The following is a 22,998-nucleotide window of genomic DNA, read 5'->3' on the forward strand; positions in this document are numbered from 1 at the left end:
CCAGGCACTCAACTGGACCACCAGGACCAGGCCCCTCCTCTAGCACAGGGAAGGTTGGTTAAACGATTCCAAACACAGTAAGGTCCCAAGACTGGTACAAGTCTTAAAGGAGTACATGGCAGTGTGGGGACCCTTTGGTGACTCCCAGAAATATTTGGGGGATGCAGTCTGCATGTGGCCAAAGCTTGTCCTGGGCCTGACTCCTCCTGGGCCATCCTGGCCCTGCAGTGTTAGCAGAAACACGATGACAGGGCCTGAGGCCTTGCAGACCCTCCACGGCAGGTGGGCACCGAGGCAGAGCAGCAACGACACGGAATCCAGGCAGAAAGCTCGTTTCTCCACTCTTTATTAAAGCTAGGTCCTCCTGCCCACAGCGGCAGGGCAGAAGCTGCGCCCAAGGGGCACCAAGGGCACGCACTCAGGGCGTGCCAGGAAGGATGAGTACAGGGCCAGACCCAAGGTCCCCAGCTCCTGGCCCACCCAGCCTCCTTCCCCTGGGCCCTTTCTGAGGCTTCTGTCCCACTCGAAGAGTTGAGAAACTGGTGGAGGAAGAGAGCTGGAGATGCCTCTGGGGCAGAAAGAGCATCACCCACCGTCCCCACTGCCTCCTGGGCCCCTGCCCTCCTCACCACCCACACTGCCACTTCACCCAGCACAGCTAATCCTTACCACCACCACCCAGGCCCACTCCCCCCCACCACTACCGAGCCTCCTACCCGCCCCCAGCCCCTGCAGCCCGTCTGCTGGCTCTCAGCCCCCAAGGTCCTGCCTACACTCAAACGGAAGGAACTAGGTCTAAAAGGGACTGCACTTGCTTCAATTGTATCCTGGACCTGCAAAAAGTATGACGGGTAGAGTCTCACAGGACCCTGCCTCAGCTGCTTACCAGAGGCTCCCAAAGGCTGCCCAGAGGGTGGGGTGCCCACCGAGCAGGGCCTTGCATAGCTGGGGGCTCTGTTTGGTTACTGCGCATGGGCTCAGGACACACCCTGGAGGCCCACCAGTACCACGCGCCTGGGGCTCCGTCTTCCACCCTATAAGGTGGTCACCTAAACAGAAACACGATAGAAGAATGTAACGGCAAAAGTAGACTGAAGGGGACCGTAGAAGTCGTGGGGCCCTAATTATGGAATGTGGGGAAAGATCCTGTGACCCGCCTCAGCCCTTTAATCTGTTATTAACTCTAAAGCATGGGGCGCAGAAGGGCGGCGATCCACGTGTCACCAGTTTCCAGAGGGTCTCAGTGTGTACCCTCCAGCCCCCAGGGGTCAGAGGACCAAAGCACCTAAGGAGCCTAGATTAAAATTGAGCTGGTATAACCAGAGCCTGGCTGGTCCCAGGGCCCCAGTAGGGTGAGGAGTGAGCTACTCCTGAGAATAAGGCTTCAAACCTGCTCCGGGCCAGAAAGTACCTGCAACCCATCCACCCGGGGCTACTAATTTGGTTTCCGGCTTTTTCTCCTCCTCCCAGGTTCTTCAGGCCATACAAGAGGTGGAAATAAATACTCACAGGGGACGATGACAATAAAAGCTTTCCTGGCCCTTTCTCTGTCCCCTGCAGAGGGAGAAAACCCTCCTTTGGGGGAACTACCAGGCTTCCATCGGCCATGCACACAACTCTGAACACTTCCTGGACACTGTTAAATGACCAGAGGATCCCTGAAACCGCCCACTGAGGAATGGGATGAAGTAGTCAGCCCAATCCACTGGCGACCCAGATGTCAGCTCTGCCTTCCACTACCCCACCCTCCACTCCACGCAAGGGATTCCCACCCTTGCTGTAAAACTCAGAAGCCACCTGGCCCCTGGCCACCCACGTCCAATGGGGTAAAATACCACCACCTGCCGTGCCCACTGTTTGGCCTCAGCACAGCCCTGGGGAGGCTGCAGTCCTCAGGGTGGCCACTCCCCATCCCTTCCCTTCCCTCCAGGGCCTACTGCTCTTCTCTCTTGGAGCCCCCTACACCGCCATGCCACCTCGGGCGCCCTAACCCTTTCAAGGGCCAGGGCGGGAGGGCAGCCCCAAGGCCGTGGGGTGGGGGCTGAGGGGAAAGCACCACACCCAGGGCTGGGACCTCAGAGCCCCCGGCCTGCGCGCCGGCCGCCCAGTGGGTGCGCCTCGTTGGCCTCTGGCCCCTCACAGGGTGGTCTCCTCGTAGGTGCCCGACGGTCCTGGGAAAGCAGCGAGCTGTTCAGAGCCGAAGCTCGTCCCGCCTGCGAACTCCCGCAGGGCGCTACCGCGCTCCCCTGACCCAGGCTCGGCGCTCGGGCCCGCCTGCCCTGGCCCCGCGACCTTGGCGTGTGCCTCGGGCTTGGGCGCTACCGCCTGGGCAGGCGTTCCCGCCGCGCCGCGGTGCGTCTTCATGTGTGTGAGTAGGTGTGAACTCTGCGAGAACCGGCGGCCGCAGTGACCACAGGCGTAGGGCCGCTCGCCCGTGTGCGTGCGCTGGTGCGTGACCAGCACAGAGCGCTGTGAGAAACGCTTGCCGCACTCGGGGCACGGGAAGGGCCGCTCGCCCGTGTGACCGCGCCGGTGCTTGGCCAGGTTGGAGCGCTGCGCGAAGCCGCGGCCGCAGTCCGCGCAGCGGAAGGGCTTCTCGCCCGTGTGCGTGCGCCGATGCCGCTTGAAGTCCGAGCTGTGGCCGAAGCCCTTGCCGCAGTCGGGGCAGCGGTGCGGCTTCTCCTCGGCGTGCGCCCACTGGTGCCGCGTCAGCGCCGCGCTCTGTCCGAAGCGCCTACCGCACTCGCCGCACGCGTAGGGCCGCTCGCCCGTGTGCGCGCGCCCGTGCGCTGTCAGGTGTGCCCGGCGGCTGAAGCCCGCGCCGCACACGCCGCACACGAAAGGCTTTTCGCCCGTGTGGCCGCGCACATGAGCCGCCAGGTGTGAGCCGCGGGCGAAACGTGCACCACACTCGGGGCACGGGAAGGGCCGCTCGCCCGTGTGCGTGCGCCGGTGACGCGCCAGGTGTGAGCCATACACGAAGCTCTTGCCGCAGTCGGCGCAGCGGTGCGGCCGCTCGCCGGCGTGGTAGCGCTGGTGCTTGGCCAGCGCCGCGCGGCGCCCGAACGTCTTGCCACAGTCAGAGCAGATCCACGGGCTCTCCTCCTCAGGCAGCGCAGCGGGCGCCGGCTCGGCCAGCAGCCCCCCGACGGCGGGCCCGAAAGCGCGCAGGCCGCCGCCGCCCCCGGGGCCCCCACCGCCGAAGGGGTCGCAGGCCAGTCCCGCGCCCTCCACCAGCGAGAGTGGGCCGCCCAGGGGCCCCGGCAGGGCGCGCGCGTCAGCCGACAGCCGCTCCCTGAAGTCCGGGAGGCCGAGCATGGGGAAGCCGTCGGGGTGCAGCCAGGACTTGGGGTGTATGGGGAAGGGGAAGCCGAGCGGATGGGAGGATGGGCCCTCGCCCTCACTCAGGCCGTTCCCCAGCTCCAGGCCTCGCCGCGTCGGCTCCAAAGCCTCCTTTCGCTCGGGGCTGCTCGCCGCTTCCGGCGCCTCGCCGTCCCCATCGGCCTCGCCCGCCTCAGGTCCCTCCGGCTCCGCCTCAGTCTCCTCAAGCCCCGCCGTCTCGACGGGCTCCTGTCGTGGCCCGTCGGCCCCAGGCTCGGCGCAGCCGCCGCCGCGACGGTGGCGCTGGAAGTCCGCGCGGAGGCGGAAGGCCTGTCCACAGTCGGGGCAGCAGTGCGGCCGGTCGGCGGTGTGCACAGCCTGGTGGCGCGCGAGCGCCGAGCTCTGGCTGAAGCTGCGGCCGCAGTGCGGGCACGGGTAGGGCCGCTCGCCAGTGTGTGTGCGCTGATGGGTAACCAGGTAGGAGCGGCGGCCAAAGCCCGCGCCGCAGAAGGCGCAGCGGTAAGGCCGCTCGCCCGTGTGGATGCGCCGGTGCGTCACCAGGTGTGACTTGTAGACGAATCGCTTGCCACAGTCCGGGCACGGGAAGGGCTTCTCGCCGGTGTGCGTGCGCTGATGGATGGCCAAGTGCGAGCGGTAGACGAAGCCCTTGCCACACTCATCGCAGCCAAAAGGCTTGACGGCGGCGTGGTAGCGCTGGTGCTTGGCCAAGCGCGAGCGATGCGGGAACACTTTGCCGCACACGTCACAGGTGGTCTCGGGCCGCAGGGCTGGGGCATCAACTGCAGCCGGGAAGGCCCAGGGCGCCAGCAGGTTCGTGCTGGGTTCCCGGCTGGCCAGGAAGGGCTTCATCTCGGTCCCATCAGCCAGGATCCCGAGGCCACCCGGGTCGGGCCCCCACCTCTCTGGGGTCTGTGCTGAGTCCGAGTCATCGGGGCCCCACGTCCCAGGCACGTCCCCCACACCATAGGCCGCTGACCACAGACCAGGGGGCTCATTCTCCTCTTCCGCCACCTCCGCCAGGAAGTCCTCATCGTCTTCCTCCTCGTGGTCCTCCATGTCGTCGGTCCAGTACCAGGACCCTGAAGGAGACAAGGGAGGAGGCCAGAGACATGAGAAGAGGCAGCCCCCTGCCAGACTTCGGGAGAACCCCCAAGCTCTCACAGCACGGAGTCTCCCTTGCCTGGAGAGGCTAAGGCACTTTCTTCATTCGGCAGAAGGAGAAGTTGTCCACACCCCATTGCGTGTCCTGTGTGGCCCAAGGGCGGTAAAGCCACTGCCTCCCCCAGTTAGCAGCTTTGTAGGCACAAGTAATGCCCACACAGGTGTCCCCCTCAGAAGCCTGGGGGTTCTTTACTTGTTGGGCTGTCATCAATGGCCTCAACTAATACCTTTTCCAGATGGCCCGCTCCATCCCAAGCCTGCAGACCCTACAGGAAGGTAGACACGTGACAAAGTGGGTGAGCTTGTCTGCAGGTTCCCATAAGACCTGAGGCTAATGGGGCCCTGTGCCAAGAAAAACAGAGACCCCAGAAGTAGTTTCCTCCAAGCCTCCTGCAGAACTTCCTGGGCCAGCCTGCTAGGCCTCGAGTATCCAGCGAGAGCCGCTTTGATGAGCACCTAAGCTTAGCTCACCATCTCTCCCTCTCTGGGGGTTTTCTCCACCAGTCTCAGGCTGGCCAGCAGCCAGGGGTCTCCCTCCCACGCCCACATCAAGCCCAGGAGAAGCTGCCCTGGGCTGAGGAGAGAGGCCTAGAGGGCCAGCAGCCCAGCTCTCCACATGCAGCTAAGAGACTCTCACACATCCATGTTAGCTCTCAGAGTCTGGTGCCTTCCCTGCTAAGCATCCCCTCAGCTTGCACCGCATTGGGGAAACAGTCCCACGTCTGCCAAGACCTCGAGTGGCCTGCAAGCACCTCCCATCACTGCAGCTGCGGATACCTCAAGTTCCTACTCTCCTGTTCCTGCTCCCCAGAGCTGCACCTGGCCACTCCCTTCTGTCCCCCACAAGGGGGCGCTGCAGGCAGCACAGAGCCAAGCTGGGGAGCTGGGTCTGTTGGGTTTTCTCATCTGTAAACCCAGTGCCCTTGAGTCGATTCAGACTCATAGCGACCCTCTAGGACAGAGTAGAACTGCCCCCACAGAGTTTCCAAGGAGTGCCTGGCGGATTCGAACCGCCGACCCTTTGGTTAGCAGCCGCAGCACTTAACCACTACGCCACCAGGGTTTCCTCTCATCTGTAAGACGGGGTGTAATCTGCCTGCCATCACTGTACATCCAGGAGGGAACCAACGTTCCTGGGGCCAGCACCAAGTCCCACAGGAACCCTGCGGGACAGCCTGGCCCCCCGGTGTTCCAAAGCACCCACATGCCTGACCTCATGAACACCTTATATTGTCCCCACCTCAGAAACCAGCAGTTGGAAGGGTCACGCCCCCACTGAGTAGGAATCCCGCCCTCCAAAGCTCTGGCTGGTGTCAGGATCACCCGGCCAGGTGAGCCAGGACCACTGTGTACTACCCAGGGGGAGGGGGAGCTGGCACCCGGGAAGTGGCCAGGCAGCTTGCCTCCACCTACCCTGTTCTACTGAGTGTCTGCTCTATCTGGAGGGCTGCAGTGCCAAGTGAAATAAAGCCAGACCTAGACCCGCACTGTATAGAAGGATGAGAAAATGGGCTATTTTTTCATAGCTTGCAACTGTTTCTAAGTTTCCTATAACTAGTAATATTATACTTTTATAGTAAAAATAAGCTTCAAAAAAGGCAAAATCATCCTGCGATTGAGTTTACCTCCAACTCCCACCCAAGGCTGCAAGTGAGTGACCTGAGTGGCTAAGCCCTTGTGGGCTGCACAGAAGAGACCTACTTCCTCCTCACAGGATGCCAGTTTTTGCCTGGGAATGACTCTCCCTGAGTCTGGGGAGGCAGGAGCACCCCCGAGGGCAAGGAGAAGCTGGTGATAGGAGAGGCAGGTGGTGGACTGCTTCTGTCTCTAAGAGGATTTTCCCTGAAGTTTCTGAGGAGGGTTCCTTGAGTTGTTTTTAATCAGAGATACCCACCCAAGGTAGGCAGGGTGAGATTCAAGTACAGTGTCTTAGTGGGCTGCATCTGGATACCTCAGGACCTAGCCGAGGACCCATAAACATTTGCACCCAAGTCCTCGGAAGTCAGAGCTGGCTGCACCCTGAGACAAGACTCTCAGGAAGTGGCAAGGCCCTTTGGGGAACCCAATGGGAACCCACAGGAAGACCAGCCTGCCCCTGAGGCCAGGCTTTGTTCACTTTTCTCCTCCTGACAAAGTGGCCCAGGGTCTGGAGAAGGGATGCCAGAGTAACAGCTAGCTCAGGCTACAGCAGGGGCTGGAAAGATTCGAGGGAGTTTGCTGGCTTTCAGATCCCAAACCCTCTTTTGGATCCAAGTGAGTACTGGTCAGATATCCCCCAGCCAGGGGAGACAGTGTGGGATGCCCTTCTCAGTTGCTGGATGTGGGGGCGGGGGGGGGGAGGGGGGCGGGCGGTGGACAAGGGCAGGATAGGCCAAGGATCAGCACGGTTGCTCCTCCGGAACCCAGAAGACCTGGCAAGGGGTGTCAGCCTTCGTTTCCCTGAGACATCTGCTCCAAAGGACTCGACCCTGGAGATGACTGAGCTAGCCCTCCAGGAAGACCCTGAGGCACTACAAGGGGTATTTGGATTGAAGGCACAGCAAGGGCTCAGGTCAGCCATCTGGGGAGGGGGACCTTCTTAGCCATATGTACTGACTGGGGACAGTTGAGACTCTAGTTCACAGAGGGTTCTGGCCCTCCGTAACGGATAATGCCAGGGGCTGGCAGAGGGTGTCCAGCTGAGGCTGGTGGTCAGCCCACCTGCAGGCCTTTCTCCAGCTGTGCTCCCCACTCCAGGGGCAGAGGTCTCCCAGGTGACTACAGCAGGCACTCCCAAGGAAGGGAGGGACCCTGCACTGTAAGCTAGGTGAGGAAAGGGAAGGCAGGAGGGGTGAGGTCAGAAGAGGGGGGGAAAGGGGAGTGAGAAAGCACAGCAGGCCACAGGCGCACTGCCATGGGGGACCCAGGAAGGGGACAGAAGCCTTCAAGTCAGGATTCAGGAGGTGGCGGGCACCCAAGTAGGACACAAGAGAGGTCTTCAGAGTGCACTAGTGTCCTGCAAAACTACAATACAGAAATGGTGTCGGGCTCGGAACAGTCAGTGTCTGCCTTGCCCAGGCCCAGCAATTCTCAACCAGCCCAGCTTAAGAGAATCGAAAGCAGGGGGAGAATGGGTGGGGGCACTTAGCGGATGGGCTGCAGTTATAGTCACGAAGCTGCAGGTGGAGTCTCCCTGCCCGGGCTGACCCATAGCCTCTGCTACTGCAGCCTGGCCACATTGGCGTGACACACCCAGGACTGCCCAGACCTGGGGTCACTATGAGTTCTGAGGACAGTCCCAGGCCCACCAGCCACAGGGAAATGCAGAGACACTGGCCCAATGGTCCCGTCACGGAGCGCTCGCAAGTCAGCCAGACACAAACGACGTGGTGCGGGTCACCAAGACTCAAAGGGGACCTGTGATGGATTGAGTTGTGTCCCCAAAATATATGTGTTGTCAATCCTGACTCCTGTGCCTGTGGATATAATCCCCTCCGGGAATAGGGATTTCTCTGCTAGGTAATGAGACTACACAGTGTAGGGTGTATCTTCAGCCAATCGCCTGTTCCTGCCTCAGCCTGGAGGAAGTGGCATATCATTCGCCAGCCAGAGCCCTCCACCCCGGATTCTGAAGCCCAGGAAAGAGTCTGGGAGGGTCCTGGGGAGGGTGGGAAGGCACTGCAGAGGGGGTTGTCGGCAACAAGGAGAAGGGCCTGAGGATGGAGACTGAAGTCCAGTCATGCAATGACTGCTCTAAAAGTCAGGTTCGTCTTAATGCAGCGACTTTCCAGGGTCGTGACGACGACAGAGAGACGGCATGCGTGAGGACACTGAAAAGTACACGTGTACTCAAGGTGTCAGTTACAAGTTTTTCTGTATTTTTATTTTAAAACATCTGCTCCTGCTCCGCGTCTACCTGAGCCTGTGACAGGCCTGTGACACTCAGGGCACCCTCGTGAGTTTGGTGTCACTCTAGCCCAAAGCCAAGAGCACCCACTGGGGCACAGACTTCCACTGAGCTTCCTGACTGACAGCCCCCCATGAAGCACCCTGAGAGAACCGAGAGGCGGAGGTCCTAGGGTGGGAAACTACTGGTTTGGTTCATATCCTTTATTCTCCAGATGAATAAAGTGAGGTTCAGGGATTTGAAGGAACAGAACTGAACCTACAGCCAAGTTCTCCAGAGAACTCGACCCCAAATGCCTTCTGTGCACATTTCTCTGAAGCCTCCTCCCCTGGAAGCCCAGAGCTGCCCACTCAGGCCAGGGCCACTGCCCATGGCTGCTCCCGGGCCTTCCAGGGAGGAGAGGGGGCCTGAGGGGGCCCTTTTTTCAGAGTTGGCCAAATGTGTGGAGAAGCCAGAGAACGGGCTGAAGTCTCTGCATCTGAAAGGCCAGTAAGGCTCGAGTACTCCCTGCCCTGACAGTCTGCTCGGCTCCACAGGCCCAGCCCTGGCCCTGAGCCATAACCTGACAACCTGCCCTCACTAACAAATAATCCTAAAACCACAGGATCCAAAGGGGGGATAGGGATTCACTTTCAGGAGCCCCCGAGAGGTATAAACAGTTAATGTGCTCAGTGGCTAACCGAAAGGTCAGAGGTTTGAACCCACCAGCAGCTCCGTAGAAGAACAGACCTGGTAATCTGCTCTGTAAAGATCACAGCCTAGAAAACCCAATGGGGCAGTTCTACTCCATCACATGGGTTGCTATGAGTTGGAATTGACTCGACGGCACCCAACAACAGTCTCTAGGAGTCCTTGGGAGGGGCAAACAGTTAATGTGATTGGCCGCTAACCAGACGTTGGTGGTTTGAGGCCACCCAGAGGTGCCTCAGAAGGCCTGGTGATCTGCTTTTGAAAACTCACCTACTGAAAACCCTGCAGAGCACAGTTCTGCTCTGACACACATGGGGTCACCATGAGTCAGACTAAACTCGATGACAACTCATTTTTTCAAGGGTCTCTAAGCACCTTCTGGAGCCCTGGTGGCACAGTGGTTAAGTGTTTGGCTGCTAAGCAAAAAGGTGACAGTTCAAATCCACCAGCCAGTCCTCAGAAACCCTATGGGGCATTCTACTCTGTCCCGCAGGGTCACCATGAGTCAGAACTGACTCGACGGCAAAAGGTTTGGTTTTTTTGGTAAGCACCTTCCAGCACCATCTTTAAACGGAATCAAAGGGTTGGCGATTCTAGACCACCAACGGCTTTGTGGGAGAAAGATGTGGCAACCTGCTTCTGTAGAGATTTACAGCTTTGGAAACCCTGTGGGGTCACTATGGGTTGGAATCAACTTGACAGCAGTGGGTTTGGGTTTGGTTTGGAAGAGCCTTCAAAGAAGCCCTGGTGGTAAAATAGTTAAGTGCTCAGCTGCTAACCAAAAGGTCAGAGGTTTGAACCAACTAGTGGCTCCGGGGGAGAAAGACCTGGTGATCTGCCCCCATACACCCTAAGACTACACCCTAAGAAACCCTATGGGGCAGTTCTACTCTGTCCTACGAGAGCACTATGAGTTGGAATCAACTTAATGGCATACAACAAGAAGGACCTTCCACACGTTGGGCCTCTGTGGGGTTGGGACCAAGAGGAACCAAGACACAAAGGCAGAGGTTTGGAGAGAGGCTTGCTTGGTCCCCACAGAGCTCCCTGACGCTCCAGAACATCTGCCCTGGGAACCCCAGGAGAGCTCAGTGAGGCCACATTCTGATAAGAGCTCCAAGGAGCTGAGCAGGCAGAAACCCGAGATCCTCCGCTCATGCTCACCTGTGTAGACACCAGTGACAATGTCTCCCTCCTCAGGGTGGGGGCTGTCTGGGACCCACGGTTCTTCTCCTTGTTCCAGGCGGAAGATTAGGTCTGGCTTGGGGATTGGGTATCCTGCCCAGGAGGAACACAGCCAGCACCTCAGGACTGCACCTGGCCACCCACTGCCCTCACCAGCAGATCTGCCACCATCTACTTTTCACCTCCTCTTCTCCACCCATCCAGGCCCAGCCCCCTCCCTGCTCCAGTCTGGGAAAGCCCACCTTCCCTTCTCTTCCAGAGCTGACTGCCCAACTCACCCTGCCTGCCCCTGTCCACACACCTTCACCTTCCTCCTCCACCTCACCCTCACAATCTCGAGGCTTCTGGGGAGTGTGCCCAGAACCCAGAGCTGGATGACAGCTCCACAGAACACAGCCACCTGGCCCAGGAGCTCCTTGGCCATGGTGGACCCCAGGACATCCCAGCCCAGGAGCCAGTGTGGTCCCTGAGCTTCCCTGAGGCAGGCTGGCTCCAGCACCCCTTTCCCTAAGACCTGAGGGCCCAGAAGCCACCCTCTCCAACAGCCATGCCCTGGCAGACCTGTGAGCAGGTTACCTCTTGGGGACGCGGGACCCCTCCTTACCCAGGGACACCAGGATCCCATAGTTCTCCTGCATGACATCCCTGTAGAGGTCGCGCTGGCCTGTGTCCAGCCTCTCCCATTCCTCCAGGGAGAAGTACACAGCCACATCCTCAAAGGTCACCAGCCCCTGGAAAACAAAGGCCAGACACTGCCCTCTGCAGCCCTGGCTGGGAACAGAGCAGCACTGGGGCCCACGCAGGGAAATGGACAGAGGCCCCGCAATGGGCTCTCACAGGGTACACTCCAGCCCCCCATCAATGAGTTTAAAATGCCAACACAGCACGAAGGCTCTCAGGCCTTCTTCCCGCAGCCCTGGAAATGGAACCCCAGTCCTGTTTCAGAGACAGGGAACTCGGGCTTGGAGAGGTGACAGCACAGCCATCGGGAGAGAGCTGAGACTTGCGCTGAGGCTAGGAGATGACAGATCCTGAGAGCCCCTGGCCAGCTGTGGCTGCCTCCCCACCCTTCCCAGTCCAGTCTGGTTGAAGCAAACACCATGGTCACGTTGGCTGCATGAAGCCCCACCCTGGCTGGACAAGTGGTACCAATTAAACAGAGTATGGGCTCTGGTTGCCCAGGATGACGACTGGCTGGAACCAGGCCCTGGACAGGTGACACCTCTGCAGGCAGGAGCAGCCCAGACCTCAGGGCAAAGCCAGGTGTAGTGGAGAGGGCAGCTGAGAGGGGGGTGGATGAAGAGATGGAGACATTCCAGTGGCCTAGGGATGCTGAGTCCCAGGAAAACAGCCAATAGTCTGTTGGCATGGTGCTGGATCCCCCAACAGCCTCCTGCAGCCCTGACCAGCTCGGAGCCAGCCTGGGCCTGAGCAGCCCAGTGCTCGGCCGCTCCTGATGCGGTCCCCAGGGCAGTGGACACCAAGGCCTCCCTGGGAAACCCTGCCCAATCAATCACTTGGCTCTACCAAGAGGAGGTCGCTCACCTGTGACCCAGCTGTTAGGAAATCGTCCTCAGCTTCCTCCTCCTCCTCTCCCTCATCCTCTTCCTCATCTTCCTCCTCCTCCAGGTCCTCATCCCCAGGGATGGCTGGAACCCGGGGGGTCTGTAGGGCTGAGGGGAGTGGTCTCTTAGGAGCCATCTGCCCTTTGGCATCCAACCTCGTGCCCTGGCCCCCTCTGCCCGTCCAGCGGCTCCAGGCTGCTCCCGACTCCAAACCCGGGCCTTGGTGCTCCGGCTCCCGCTCTTCCTACCAGGCCCCTTGACTTCCACCCCTGACTCCCTCTCCTTACCCGTCTCCTGAAGCCCTGGGGACCTGGCATCACCACTTCCGCTCAGTCGCTCCTGGGTCCCCAACACTGGGCTCTGCTCCTTGGCCACCTCCTCCTCCTCCTCCTCCTCTTCCACCTCTGCCGCCAGCTCGTCTTCCACCACTATCTCTTCCTCCTCTTCCATCTCCTCTACCTCGTCCTCCTCCTGCTGATCAGGGCTGCGTTCCGACCCATCCTCGACCCTCTCCAGCCGGGCGGCTGGGGCGTCTGGTGTTGTGTGCAGGGCCGCCATCTTCCCCGGAGAAGTCTCAGCTCAGTCTGAAACACAGAGGTGCCTGGGGGTCACCTCGCGCCCCCAGGCCCAGGGACTCCTTGTGGGCCCCACACAGCCCTGGGATGAGGGGGCAGGCTTCATTTCCTAGTTACAGAGAGAAAAGCACTGAAGCCGAGCAAGGACTGGGCCCTTTCCATGATACTATGTTGCACACCCAAGACATTCCGAACCCAGCCAGGCTGCCCAAGTGCTCCCCTCCATGATGCCCTGGTACGTGGCTCCAGCTCCTTCTCACAAGCGACCCCACACCGGGGATAGACTGGAGCTCTTTCTTGGGGGAAAGCAAGCATTTCCCCAGAGTCTTTTATCCCCCTGGCCCACAGACAGCATCGAGTCCAGGCACCACAGCCTTCAGGGGGCCCATGGTGAGCTTCCAAGAGTGAGCGCAGCCTGCAAGGAGCATCCCTGCAATACACAGAGCAAAGAGATGCTAACCCAGGCATCCACATAGGAACTGGGCCGGCAGGGAGTGTTGGTAGAGAGATCTCAGTGAGGACAAGCTGGAGCAATGGCAGGCATGCCGGGTGAGGATGGGACAGGCGAGGTGGCCCCAGGTTTCTTCAGGTCAAAGGTCAACCCAGTGCCCTTAATTTGTGCTGCCCAGAAGCCAGCGAGTCAGGCTCCTTCCTGTAAGACACGGGAGAGCAGAGAGCAGGAGTATGAATTCACTTCTTTGTCTGCCCATAACCCTCATTCAGTTGAGGACATTTGGACGAAAACTCAGTGCATCCCAAAGATTATGTTCATGGCCAGATCAGCAAAGGTGACTGAAAAGTCCCGGGGACATTCCTCCAAGTCAACAACTTCTGGGGCCAAACTGTCAGGCTCCCAGCGTTTCACAAGGGCCCCCTCACACCGACGTCACAGACAGCCTGTGCTTGGGGGAACACAGACACATGGTTGTGTGTTCAGAGCCCGGCTGTGGATGAGGGAGTGGAGGTGGCATCAGGGGCTGCAAGTATGGGGCACCCCCACCCCCAGCCACGTGTCCCTCACCAGCTCCTTCAGAGCACCCGAGGGCAGGGCAGGGTCACAGTTTTGGTGGGTCATTTTCTGTGGCTCCTTTTTGAACGTAAACCTAAGCACGGCCCCTCCCCAAGCACCCGCCCCATCAGTGTCTCCTGCCCAAGCTGGGCCATTTCCAAAGGGACAGATTAAGCTAAAAGTGAGCCAAGCCCACTAAAAATCCACCGCAGCCCCGGAGCCCGGAGACGAGTGCATGCATCAGGAAGGATCTGGAAATGTCAGGCCATGTGGCCACATGAGGCTCTTGAGCCGGCTCATCAGCTCTACTAGTGTCTGCCACTGACCCCTAAAACAGGACTGGGCACCCCACAGGAAGATAGCCCTGGATCACGGGGCAGTCAGACCACTGGGCTGTGTCCTTACCCAGGCACATGAGAAAGCTGCTCAGAGACACGCTCTGACCCCATAACTTCATTGCTTCACCATGAGTAGGGCAGCGGCACTCATCCTGAGCTGCTTCTGTGCCGTGCCCCAGAACCCACAATGCAGAAGTAGGCCTCCAGGCATCACACCGGCCCTCAGAGGCCAAGTCCACGTCTGGGGGCTGGGCACACAAGCACTCAGAAACCACCCTTGTCCCCACCTAGGTTCAGAACCATTGAACCCAAAGGCTTGGGTCACAGACTATGCCCAGCAGGGCCAACCCAGCCTCCGGCCTCTCTGGAAGCTTCCACGGCTCTCTAGGCATGTGAAGGTGCCCAGGGTGTAGATATTTGGGTGCCTCATGTCACCTCCAGGAGGACGCAGCCCTGCCCAGCACCCAGGGCACCGAGAGTGCCCAGCCAAGGTTTCCCAACTGCCACCCACCTCATGCCCAGAGGAGGACTTCTCTCACCCAGACCTCAGGCTGCAACTTAGGCTGAGCCCAGACACCCTGCCAAGCTAAGCAGAGCCATCACCTGCCCGGCCACCACCCAGAGGAGCCACTTCCAACTCCCATAGGCCAGACCACCGTACCTGAGGACCCAACAAAAGAATAAAACTCCATGGCTTTGGAATAAAGTGGCCCCATGCTTACTAGTCTCTCTCCCTGAAACTTTCTCCCCCTCTTCTTCGTTGATCCCTTGAAGGTAGCTCCCCGGGCCTCAGGCCAGAGGGGGTCCCCTATCACACATGGTCCTCCATACTCTCCCTTGCAGCTCTTATTCCGTTGCTCTATAAAAACAAAAACCCAAACCCATTTCCATCGAGTCAATTCCAATTCATAGAAACCCTACAGGATAGAGTAGAACTCCGTCATATGGCTTGTTAAGCTGCAGTCTTTATAGAAAGGAGTGCCGGTAGTACGGTGGTTAAGCACTCGGCTGCTAACTGAAAGACTGGCAGTGTGAACCTCCAGACGCTCTGCGGGAGAAAGACGTGGCAGTCTGCTTCCATAAAGATTACAGCCTTGGAAACCCTATGGGGCGGTTCTACTCTGTCCTGTAGCGTTGCTATGAGTTGGAATCAACTCAATGACAAAATGTGGATTTTGGTTTGTGGAATCTTTACGGAAACAGACTGCCACATCTTTCTTCCACAGAGTGGCTAGGGGGTTCAAACTGCCAATCTTTCAGTTAGCAGCTGAGCGCTTAACCACTGTGCCACCAGGCCTCCTTTGTTGTTTTATACACGTGTGGATTTGTCTGCTGCTGTCAGTATCCCTGAGGACACAGTCAACTCCTGGAAGGTAGGGGCTCCCTCTGCTCATCTCAGAATCCCATACTGGACATAGCAAACACTCACATGTTTATTAGAGAAACGACTCTGAAGTCTGTGCTCAGTATGACAGACGAGAGATTTTTTAAATTCAGTATTCTGATTCCACTGTAGGGTTGTTATGAGTTGGAATTGACATGACAGCAACAGGTTTGGTTTGGTTTTGGTTTGTTGCATCCCAGAGAACCGAATGACCACTGCTGGGGTCCCTCGAGTTGGAACCTATCCCAGAAACACTTGAGGGTCTCTGCCTCCAAAGAGGACAATGAGGAAAGTCCCTTCTCTCAACAAGTCCATCCACCAGTGACCAAAGATGTGGAAGGCCAAGCCCCTGCTGACAGAGGTCAGCAGTCAGCCACAGATGGACCAGGGGCCTGGGCGCAGCAGACACGCACACTCCCCCGGACTGCACCCCAACCCGGGACTCGGAATAGCATCAGGGCAGAGTTCACGGTCATATCCCTGGGGCCCTGGGTCTCTCCCGTGGCCAGATGGGTATTGGACAAGCTCCTCAGACCCACAGTCTCCCTCTTTTTTCCAGCCCGCCAGCCCACCTGAAATGCACTTCACTCCCTTCCCCAGGTCAGAGTCTCCAGGGGTCATGTAAGGTTCAGCATAAACCCTGGGCTACTGAGACCCTCCTGTCCACTGGCAGTGCTGCAGACACATAGACTGGTGGTGACAAGACACCCCCAAGGGGAGACAGGAGGAAGACAATGACTGGAAGAAGTGGCGAAGTTTGAAAACTGTGAGAAACTCCACCAAAGTCCCAAATCCAGGCAGGGGAGTGGGTGGAGATGTGTGGGGTACACACATATCTAGACTCCTTCTTTCCTTCTTGGGGGAGCCCATGGACCACACCCTGCTGTTCTTCTTCAACAAGCCTTCCTGCCCGACCACAGGACTCTCACTGTCCACGAATAAGGCTCCCCTTACTCTCCTGGGTGGGAAACCCTGGTGGTGTAGTGGTTAAGTGCTATGGCTGCTAACCCAAGGGTCGGCAGTTTGAATCCCCCAGGTGCTCCTTGGAAACTCTATGGGGCAGTTCTACTCTGTCCTATAGGGTCACTATGAGTCGGAATCCACTCGACAGCACTGGGTTTGTTTTTTTTTTGGTTACTCTCCTGGGTTAGCCCCTACCCATGGTGGCCTTCCAGTCCCCCACGACAGCCTCATCACTCCTGTCAGCTCCCTAGACCAACCAACACTTGTTAAGCCATCTCACATGTTAAAGGCTCCCCACACAGGTACAGCAGGGGCCCAGCCTGTCCAGTACCTGCACGCCTCTCCTTTCCCTACCCATCAGCCCTCCACCAAGCCCTACTTCCCATGCCCGAAGGCCCGCTCCTATCACCGCACCTCAGATGCCACACAGGACAGCCCAGACACCATCCAAACCCGGGATGGGTCCCCCCAGCCACGCCGGCAGTCAAGGGCGCAGCACAAAGCTGCCCACTGGGGCCTCCATTTGCAGAAGAGGGAAGACCCAGATGAGGCCCCCAAGGTCACAAAGCGATAGGAGGGAGCGCAGAGGGAGCGCCTGGCCTCCAGGGTCTCATCCGCCTCCCCACGCCCCATCTCCTGCGGAGGCCATGGCGAGGGCAGGTCCCCTGGATGGGTGTGTCGTGGGTGGCCGCGCCCGACCCCCACCCTTCAGCTCTCGGACCGTCATATGTCCTCCGCTCCCCGCCCACCCGCACTGCCGGCCTGGACAGCTCTGGGGGTCGGACTGGCCCTGAGCGTGCAGGCGCTGAAGGGGTCCGCCGGCGGCCAGGCGGGGGTCCACGGGGAGCCGGGCGCGGGTACGCAGGAGCCGGGCGGCGGTCCGCGGGGAGCCGGGCGGGGGTCCGCGGGGAGCCGGGCGGGGGTCCGCGGGGAGCCGGGCGGGGGTCCGCGGGGAGCCGGGCGGCGGTCCGCGGGGAGCCGGGCGGCGGTCCGCGTGGAGCTGGGCGAGGGTTCGTGGAGGCCCACGCCCGCCGCAGGCCCAGGCCCCGCCGCCGCCTCCCCGGCCTCCGCGCCGGCGTCCAGGGCGGCCGAGCCGGCGCGCGCCCTCCAGTCCCGCTGCCCGCACCTGCCGCCGCGCCGCCCGCGCCTCACTCACCGCGTCGGCCGGGCCGGGAGCGCGCGCCGGGCGGCGGGCCTGCGGGCGGGCGTGGGCCCCGCGCTACACAAAGTGACGGCCCCGAGCTGCGCGGCGGCAGCGCGTGGGCACCGGAAGTGCCGCCGCTCGGCCCCGCCCCGCCTGCACCCACGGGGGGGCATTTCCGGTCACGCGGGGCCGCGGGGCGCGCTGTCCGGGAGCGCGGCGGCCCGACCTGAGCCAGGGGGAGCGTCCGCGGGCCGGGCCTGGCGGCGGGGCGGGGAGGGGGGACAGGGGGCGCGCCAGAGCGCGCCCTGCGGGTCCTGCTTTCCTGGAGACCCCGGCTACCACCGCCGGCCGGAGACCCCGGAGACCCCCGTCCCACCCTCGAAGACCCTAGCGCCCACAGCCCGCCGGGAGACCCCAGTCCGCCGCAGACCCCAGAGGCCCCCCACCCCCCCGGAGACCCCAACCCCACCCGAGAAGACGCCGGAGGTTCCACCGCCCCAGCACCCCCCCTAAACGCAGCCAGGCCTCCTCCATTCACCCATGGTGTAGCGAGCGCTGCTGAGTGCCAGACCCTGAGCTAGGCGCCCCCCGCTAGCCCTTGGGACCTTATCCGCGCCCCAGGACAGGAGACAGAGCCGGTGACCGTTCTGGGGGGCCTCGTGGTCAGAAGTCTGTGCGGGGGTGGGGAGGGAACCCTGTCACAGCTAAGGCTTAAGGATCCCGGTGATCTCTCACGGGTGATGGAGCAGGTGGGCAGGTTGTTGGCAACCCCACCGGCCCACTGTCACTGCAGGGACTGTTATGGGCTACCTACTGCAGGTTTGGCAATAGGGCCGGCACTGGTAAACTCCTGGGGCAGGATTGGGGGTTAGGGGGCCAGAAGTGTCTTGAACTGAGGGGTGTGGTAGGCTATGTGGCAGCTGAGGGCAAGACAAGCATAGGGTGAGGAGGCTTCCCAGAGGCGGGACAAGTGGTCAGAGGACCCGGGAGGGCAGGGCTGTGAAACAGAGGAAATAGCCCATGCTAAGATACAAGTGAGGGGCCACGTTTGAACTGTGGGAACGTGAGGCCAGCATCCCCCCCACCCCCCCGCGCCAGGATACCCAGCTGGGGTCCAGTGGTGCGCTGGGGCCCTGCAGAGGTCCGGGGCCCCTTTTCAGCCTCTGTGAGGAATGGTGTGGCCCAGGCTCCTCCCCAGCCTGTACCACTATTTTTAGTGCTTTTCTGTAGTTCCACACACATTAAACGTTCAAGACAGGGCAGCACTCTGAGCTAGAGGCAGGTTTACACCTGTTTGAAATAACAGCTCCTCCCTCCAGAACACAGCCCTTGGCTGGGGTGCTGCTCAGGCCCAGGAAGAGTCAAACCTCTGTCCCATAGAGGGTACAACCCCTGTGCAAACCCTGGCCTTTTCTGAACACAGAGCACCAGGCTACCCACCCCTCAGCTGAACCTGACCCTCAGAATGACGGTTCGGCTCTTGGTGGTCCCAGGCAGAAATTAGGCTTGTCACCTCCCAGCCGCCCCCCACACGTATGACTTCTTGAGCAAGATGTGCTCAGGTGGACCGCCCACCCTTCTGTGGGAATGCAGCCACTTGGTAAGAGACTGAGAAATGTACAGTCACATAAACATCAATGCCCCACCTAACCCCTTCCATCTGGTTCTGCTCTCTGCTGAGCCCTGAGACTGGGTTTGCACCTCGTCATGGCCTTGGACTGGCTGAGCCTCCCAGACACCCCTCCCGTGGGCCACAGCATCTTACAGCCTGGTCAGCACAGGGCTAGGCTCTCTCAGATGGGTCTCTCTTGGGCTGCTCCTGTGTCCTGAGGTCACCTGGCTCTGGGCTGACTGTCCCAGGTGCCTGTGGGCATGGATGCTGGGCACGGCCAGGGGCAGGATCTGCCGGGCAGGGCTCTCTTTGCAGTGTGCTGTAGAGCCAGGAGACTCAGTTTTCTGCCCCAGCCCTCTCTCTCCCTGCCTTTTACTCCAGAGTGTGACGCTCTATACAAAGGTGGCACCGTGTGGCCCTGCTGCTCTCAGTCCTGGCCACTGGCCCCTCTGGCCATCCCTCCCTGTGGGTTCTCAGGGTCGCCAATGGCACCCCTCATTTCCGCTGAGGCCAGCAGCCTTATCCCTGGAGTCTCAGTTTTCCATACGCCTCTCAATACACACACACATACGTATACACGTATACATGCATACACATACATACACACACTTAACCACTATGCCACCAGGATTTCCCACATAGCCACAGGGGCTGGCAAACCCACGACCGGCAGGCCGGAGAGCAGGACTGTTGCTCACAGTCTGTGAAGATCGATGAATCCCAAGATTGGCAGGCAAGACCACAGGTAAGCTGCTAGCTGAAGTCCCAGGAACCAGAGGTCAGACAAACAGGAGCCAGCTGCAGGATCCAGAAGGTGCAACCCCCGCCCCCCCGCCTGAACTCGATGTAGGCCACACGCACAAGGAAACTCCCCTTCAACTGACTGGCTACTCACAGCAGATCCCATCATGGGGGTGATCGCATATCAAATCTCAACAGGGAAATGACCAAAACATTATACGACTGCCAAAACTCTGAGAACCATGGCCCAGCCAAGATGATACACAACCATCACATACACACATATGCACATATGCACACCTACATATACCTATATACACACATACATGTACACATATGCATGATAGGAATCATATACATACATGTCAGTTTGTCGTACTGTGAGGGCTTGCATGTTGCTGTGATGCTGGAAGCTATGCCACCAGTATTCAAATACCAGCAGGGTCACCCATGGTGGACAGGTTTCAGGTGAGCTTCCAGACTAAGACAGACTAGGAAGAAGGATCCGGCAGTCTACTTCTGAAAAGCATTAGCCAGTGAAAACCTTATGAATAGCAGTGGAACATTGACTGATACAGTGCCAGAAGACGAGCCCCCCAGGTTGGAAGGAATTCAAAAGACAACCAGGGAAGAGCTGCCTCATCAAAGTAGAGTCGACCTTAATGATGTGGATGGAATCAAGCTTTCGAGACCTGCATTTGCTGATGTGGCACAACTCAAAATGAGAAATAATAGCTGCAAATATCCATTAATAATTGGAACATGGACTGTACGAAGTATGAACCTAGGAAAGTTGGAAAGCATCAAAAATGAAATGGAACGCATAAACATCAATATCCTAGGCATTAGTGAGCTGAAATGGGCTGGTATTGGCTATTTTGAATCAGACAATCATATGGTCTACTATATGGGGAATGACAACTTGAAGAGGAATGGCATCGCATTCATTGTCAAAAAGAACATTTCGAGATTTATCCTGATGTACAATGCTGTCAGTGACAGGATAATATCCATATCCCTACAAGAAAGACCAGTTAATACGACTATTATTCAAACTTACGCACCAGCCACTAAGGCCAAAGATGAAGAAATTGAAGATTTTTACCAACTTCTGCAGTCTGAAATTGATCAAACATGCAATCAAGATGCATTACACTGCATGGTTTAAAGTCAAGAAAGGTGTGCATCAGGGTTGTATCCTTTCATCATACTTATTCTGTCTGTACGTTGAGCAAACAATCTGGGAAGCTGGACTATATGAAGAAGAACGGAGCATCAGGATCGGAGGAAGACTCATCAACAACCTGCAATATGCAGATGATGCAACCTTACTTGTTGAAAGCCAAAAGGACTTGAAGCACTTACTGATGAAGATCAAAGACTACAGCCTTCAGCATGGATTACACCTCAACATAAAGAAAACAAAAATCCTCACAACTGGACCAATGAGCAACATCATGATGAACGGAGAAAAGATTGAAGTTGTCAAAGATTTCATTTTACTGGAATCCACAATCAACACCCATGGAAGCAGCAGTCAAGAAATCAAATGATGCATTGCACTGGGCAAATCTGCTGCAAAGGACCTCTTTAAAGTGTTAAAAAACAAAGATGTCACCCTGAAGACTAAGGTGCACCTGACACAAGCCATGGTGTTTTCAATCGCCTCATATGCATGTGAAAACTAGATGATGAATAAGGAAGACCGAAGAAGAATTGAAGCCTTTGAACTATGGTATCGGTGAAGAACATTGAGCATACTGTGGACTGCCAAAGAATGAACAAATTCATCCTGGAAGAAGTACCACCAGAATGCTTCTTCGGAGCAAGGATGGCGAGACTATGCCTCACATACTTTGGACATGTTATCAGGGGGGACCAGTTCCTGGAGAAGGACATCATGCTTGTAAAGTAGAGGGTCAGCAAAAAAGAGGAAGGCCCTCAATGAGATGGACTGACACAATGGCTGCAACAATGGGCTCAAACACAACAACGAGTGTGAGGATGGCACAGGACCAGGCAGTGTTTTGTTCTGTTGTACATAGGGTCCCTATGAGTTGAAACTGACTCAACAGCACCTAACAACAACAACATACATGTGCATATGCATATATACACACACAAACACACATTCATCTACAAACACATGCATAAATACACATTACATACACATACATTATACATAGAAATGTACACTCACATGTTTGATGCATACATGCAGACACGCATATACAACACACACACTCTGCTTTCCTTCATTCTCAACAGGAACTCTTGGTCAGGACATGCGCATGTGCTCACACTGTAAGTGTTTCCCTGATGACAGACTTACTCAGCTTGTGGGTGTCTGACACCGGCCATGTGCCCTGTGCCCATGCCAGGGTTCTCAGCCTGGCTGTCCAGTTGGTGGGGATGGTGGGGGGACAGGAGCTTCAAGTGGGGTCTGTCCCAGTTCCCCAGGCTCTGAGCAGAAGGACTGAGGACTCCATGTGGGCAGAAGGGCTGCAGAGAGAGGGATGTATGAAGGAAGCGTGGAAGCTGATCAGTGGAGTGGGGGGATGCCAGCAAGAGAGGGACCTGCAAGAACTGAAGCAAGGCCTGAAGGGGCACACAGCTCCTAGGACAGCCTGTGGTGTCCAGACACACCACTCGAGACCCTGCTGAGGCCCATTCCCACCCACAGAGGTGCAGTGCGGGGTCTCCTGGGATCACTGTGTGGCTCTCAGAAGTCAACATTACAACAGTCCTTTGGTAACAAGTAGAAGCATAACAAGGTGCTGGCATTCTGTATAATAGTGGTTGAGACTGGGGTGGATTTGGACGTTATCTTTTGACATGATGGGCTAGGGTATAGATGTGCCCCAAACCTGCCCACCTACGGGGGTCCTGGTGGGCTGGGAACATAAGGAACATCAGGGCTGGGAGCACTGTAAAACACCCTCAAAGCCGCACAGCCTGCACCTATAAAGACCAGAAGCCTCACATCAACATGAGATGCCTGAGGATATGGGGTTCAAGGGAGAGGTGAGCAGGCCTGTCAGGGCCCAATCCATTGGACAGGTGACATTCCACCACTTGACCTTATTTTGGAAATATAAGTGAAGCAATACTCTAGTTGGCTGCCCATCTGTTCTGCCTCTACGAACACCATGGTCTATTAGCCATCACCACAGACACCCATGGGTCTGGGCCTCCTGGATGCCACTCCAAACTTATTGCCTCTGGTGGAGTCCCTGGGTGGTACAAATGGTTGTTAATGCACTCAGCTGCTAACTGGAAAGTTGGAGCTTCAAGTCTACCCAGAGGCACCTCAGAAGAAAGGCTGGTGGTCTCCTTCTGAAAACTCAGCCACTGAAAACCCTACGGAGCTCAGTTCTACTCTGACACACACAGTCGCCATGAG

General features: G+C 58.1%; 1 protein-coding gene across 1 annotated transcript in view; it reads right to left on the reverse strand.

Moving 5' to 3' along the window:
* Positions 1–706: 706 nt before the first annotated feature.
* The window catches only part of LOC126087545 (uncharacterized), a 33,235-nt gene continuing 10,943 nt past the window's right edge, over positions 707–22,998 (reverse strand). Inside the window, exons 4-11 of the mRNA XM_049905069.1 lie at positions 17,781–17,913; positions 17,406–17,629; positions 16,804–17,293; positions 12,117–12,410; positions 11,810–11,937; positions 10,869–10,995; positions 10,244–10,357; positions 707–4,421 (exon numbers count right to left, since the gene is read on the reverse strand). Of these exons, the coding sequence (XP_049761026.1) occupies positions 2,137–4,421; positions 10,244–10,357; positions 10,869–10,995; positions 11,810–11,937; positions 12,117–12,410; positions 16,804–17,293; positions 17,406–17,629; positions 17,781–17,913 (3,795 nt within the window). The 3' untranslated portion in view covers positions 707–2,136. The remainder of the gene's footprint in view (positions 4,422–10,243; positions 10,358–10,868; positions 10,996–11,809; positions 11,938–12,116; positions 12,411–16,803; positions 17,294–17,405; positions 17,630–17,780; positions 17,914–22,998) is intronic.

The sequence above is a fragment of the Elephas maximus genome, chromosome 12 (assembly GCF_024166365.1).
Source record: "Elephas maximus indicus isolate mEleMax1 chromosome 12, mEleMax1 primary haplotype, whole genome shotgun sequence".
NCBI lineage: Eukaryota > Metazoa > Chordata > Mammalia > Proboscidea > Elephantidae > Elephas > Elephas maximus.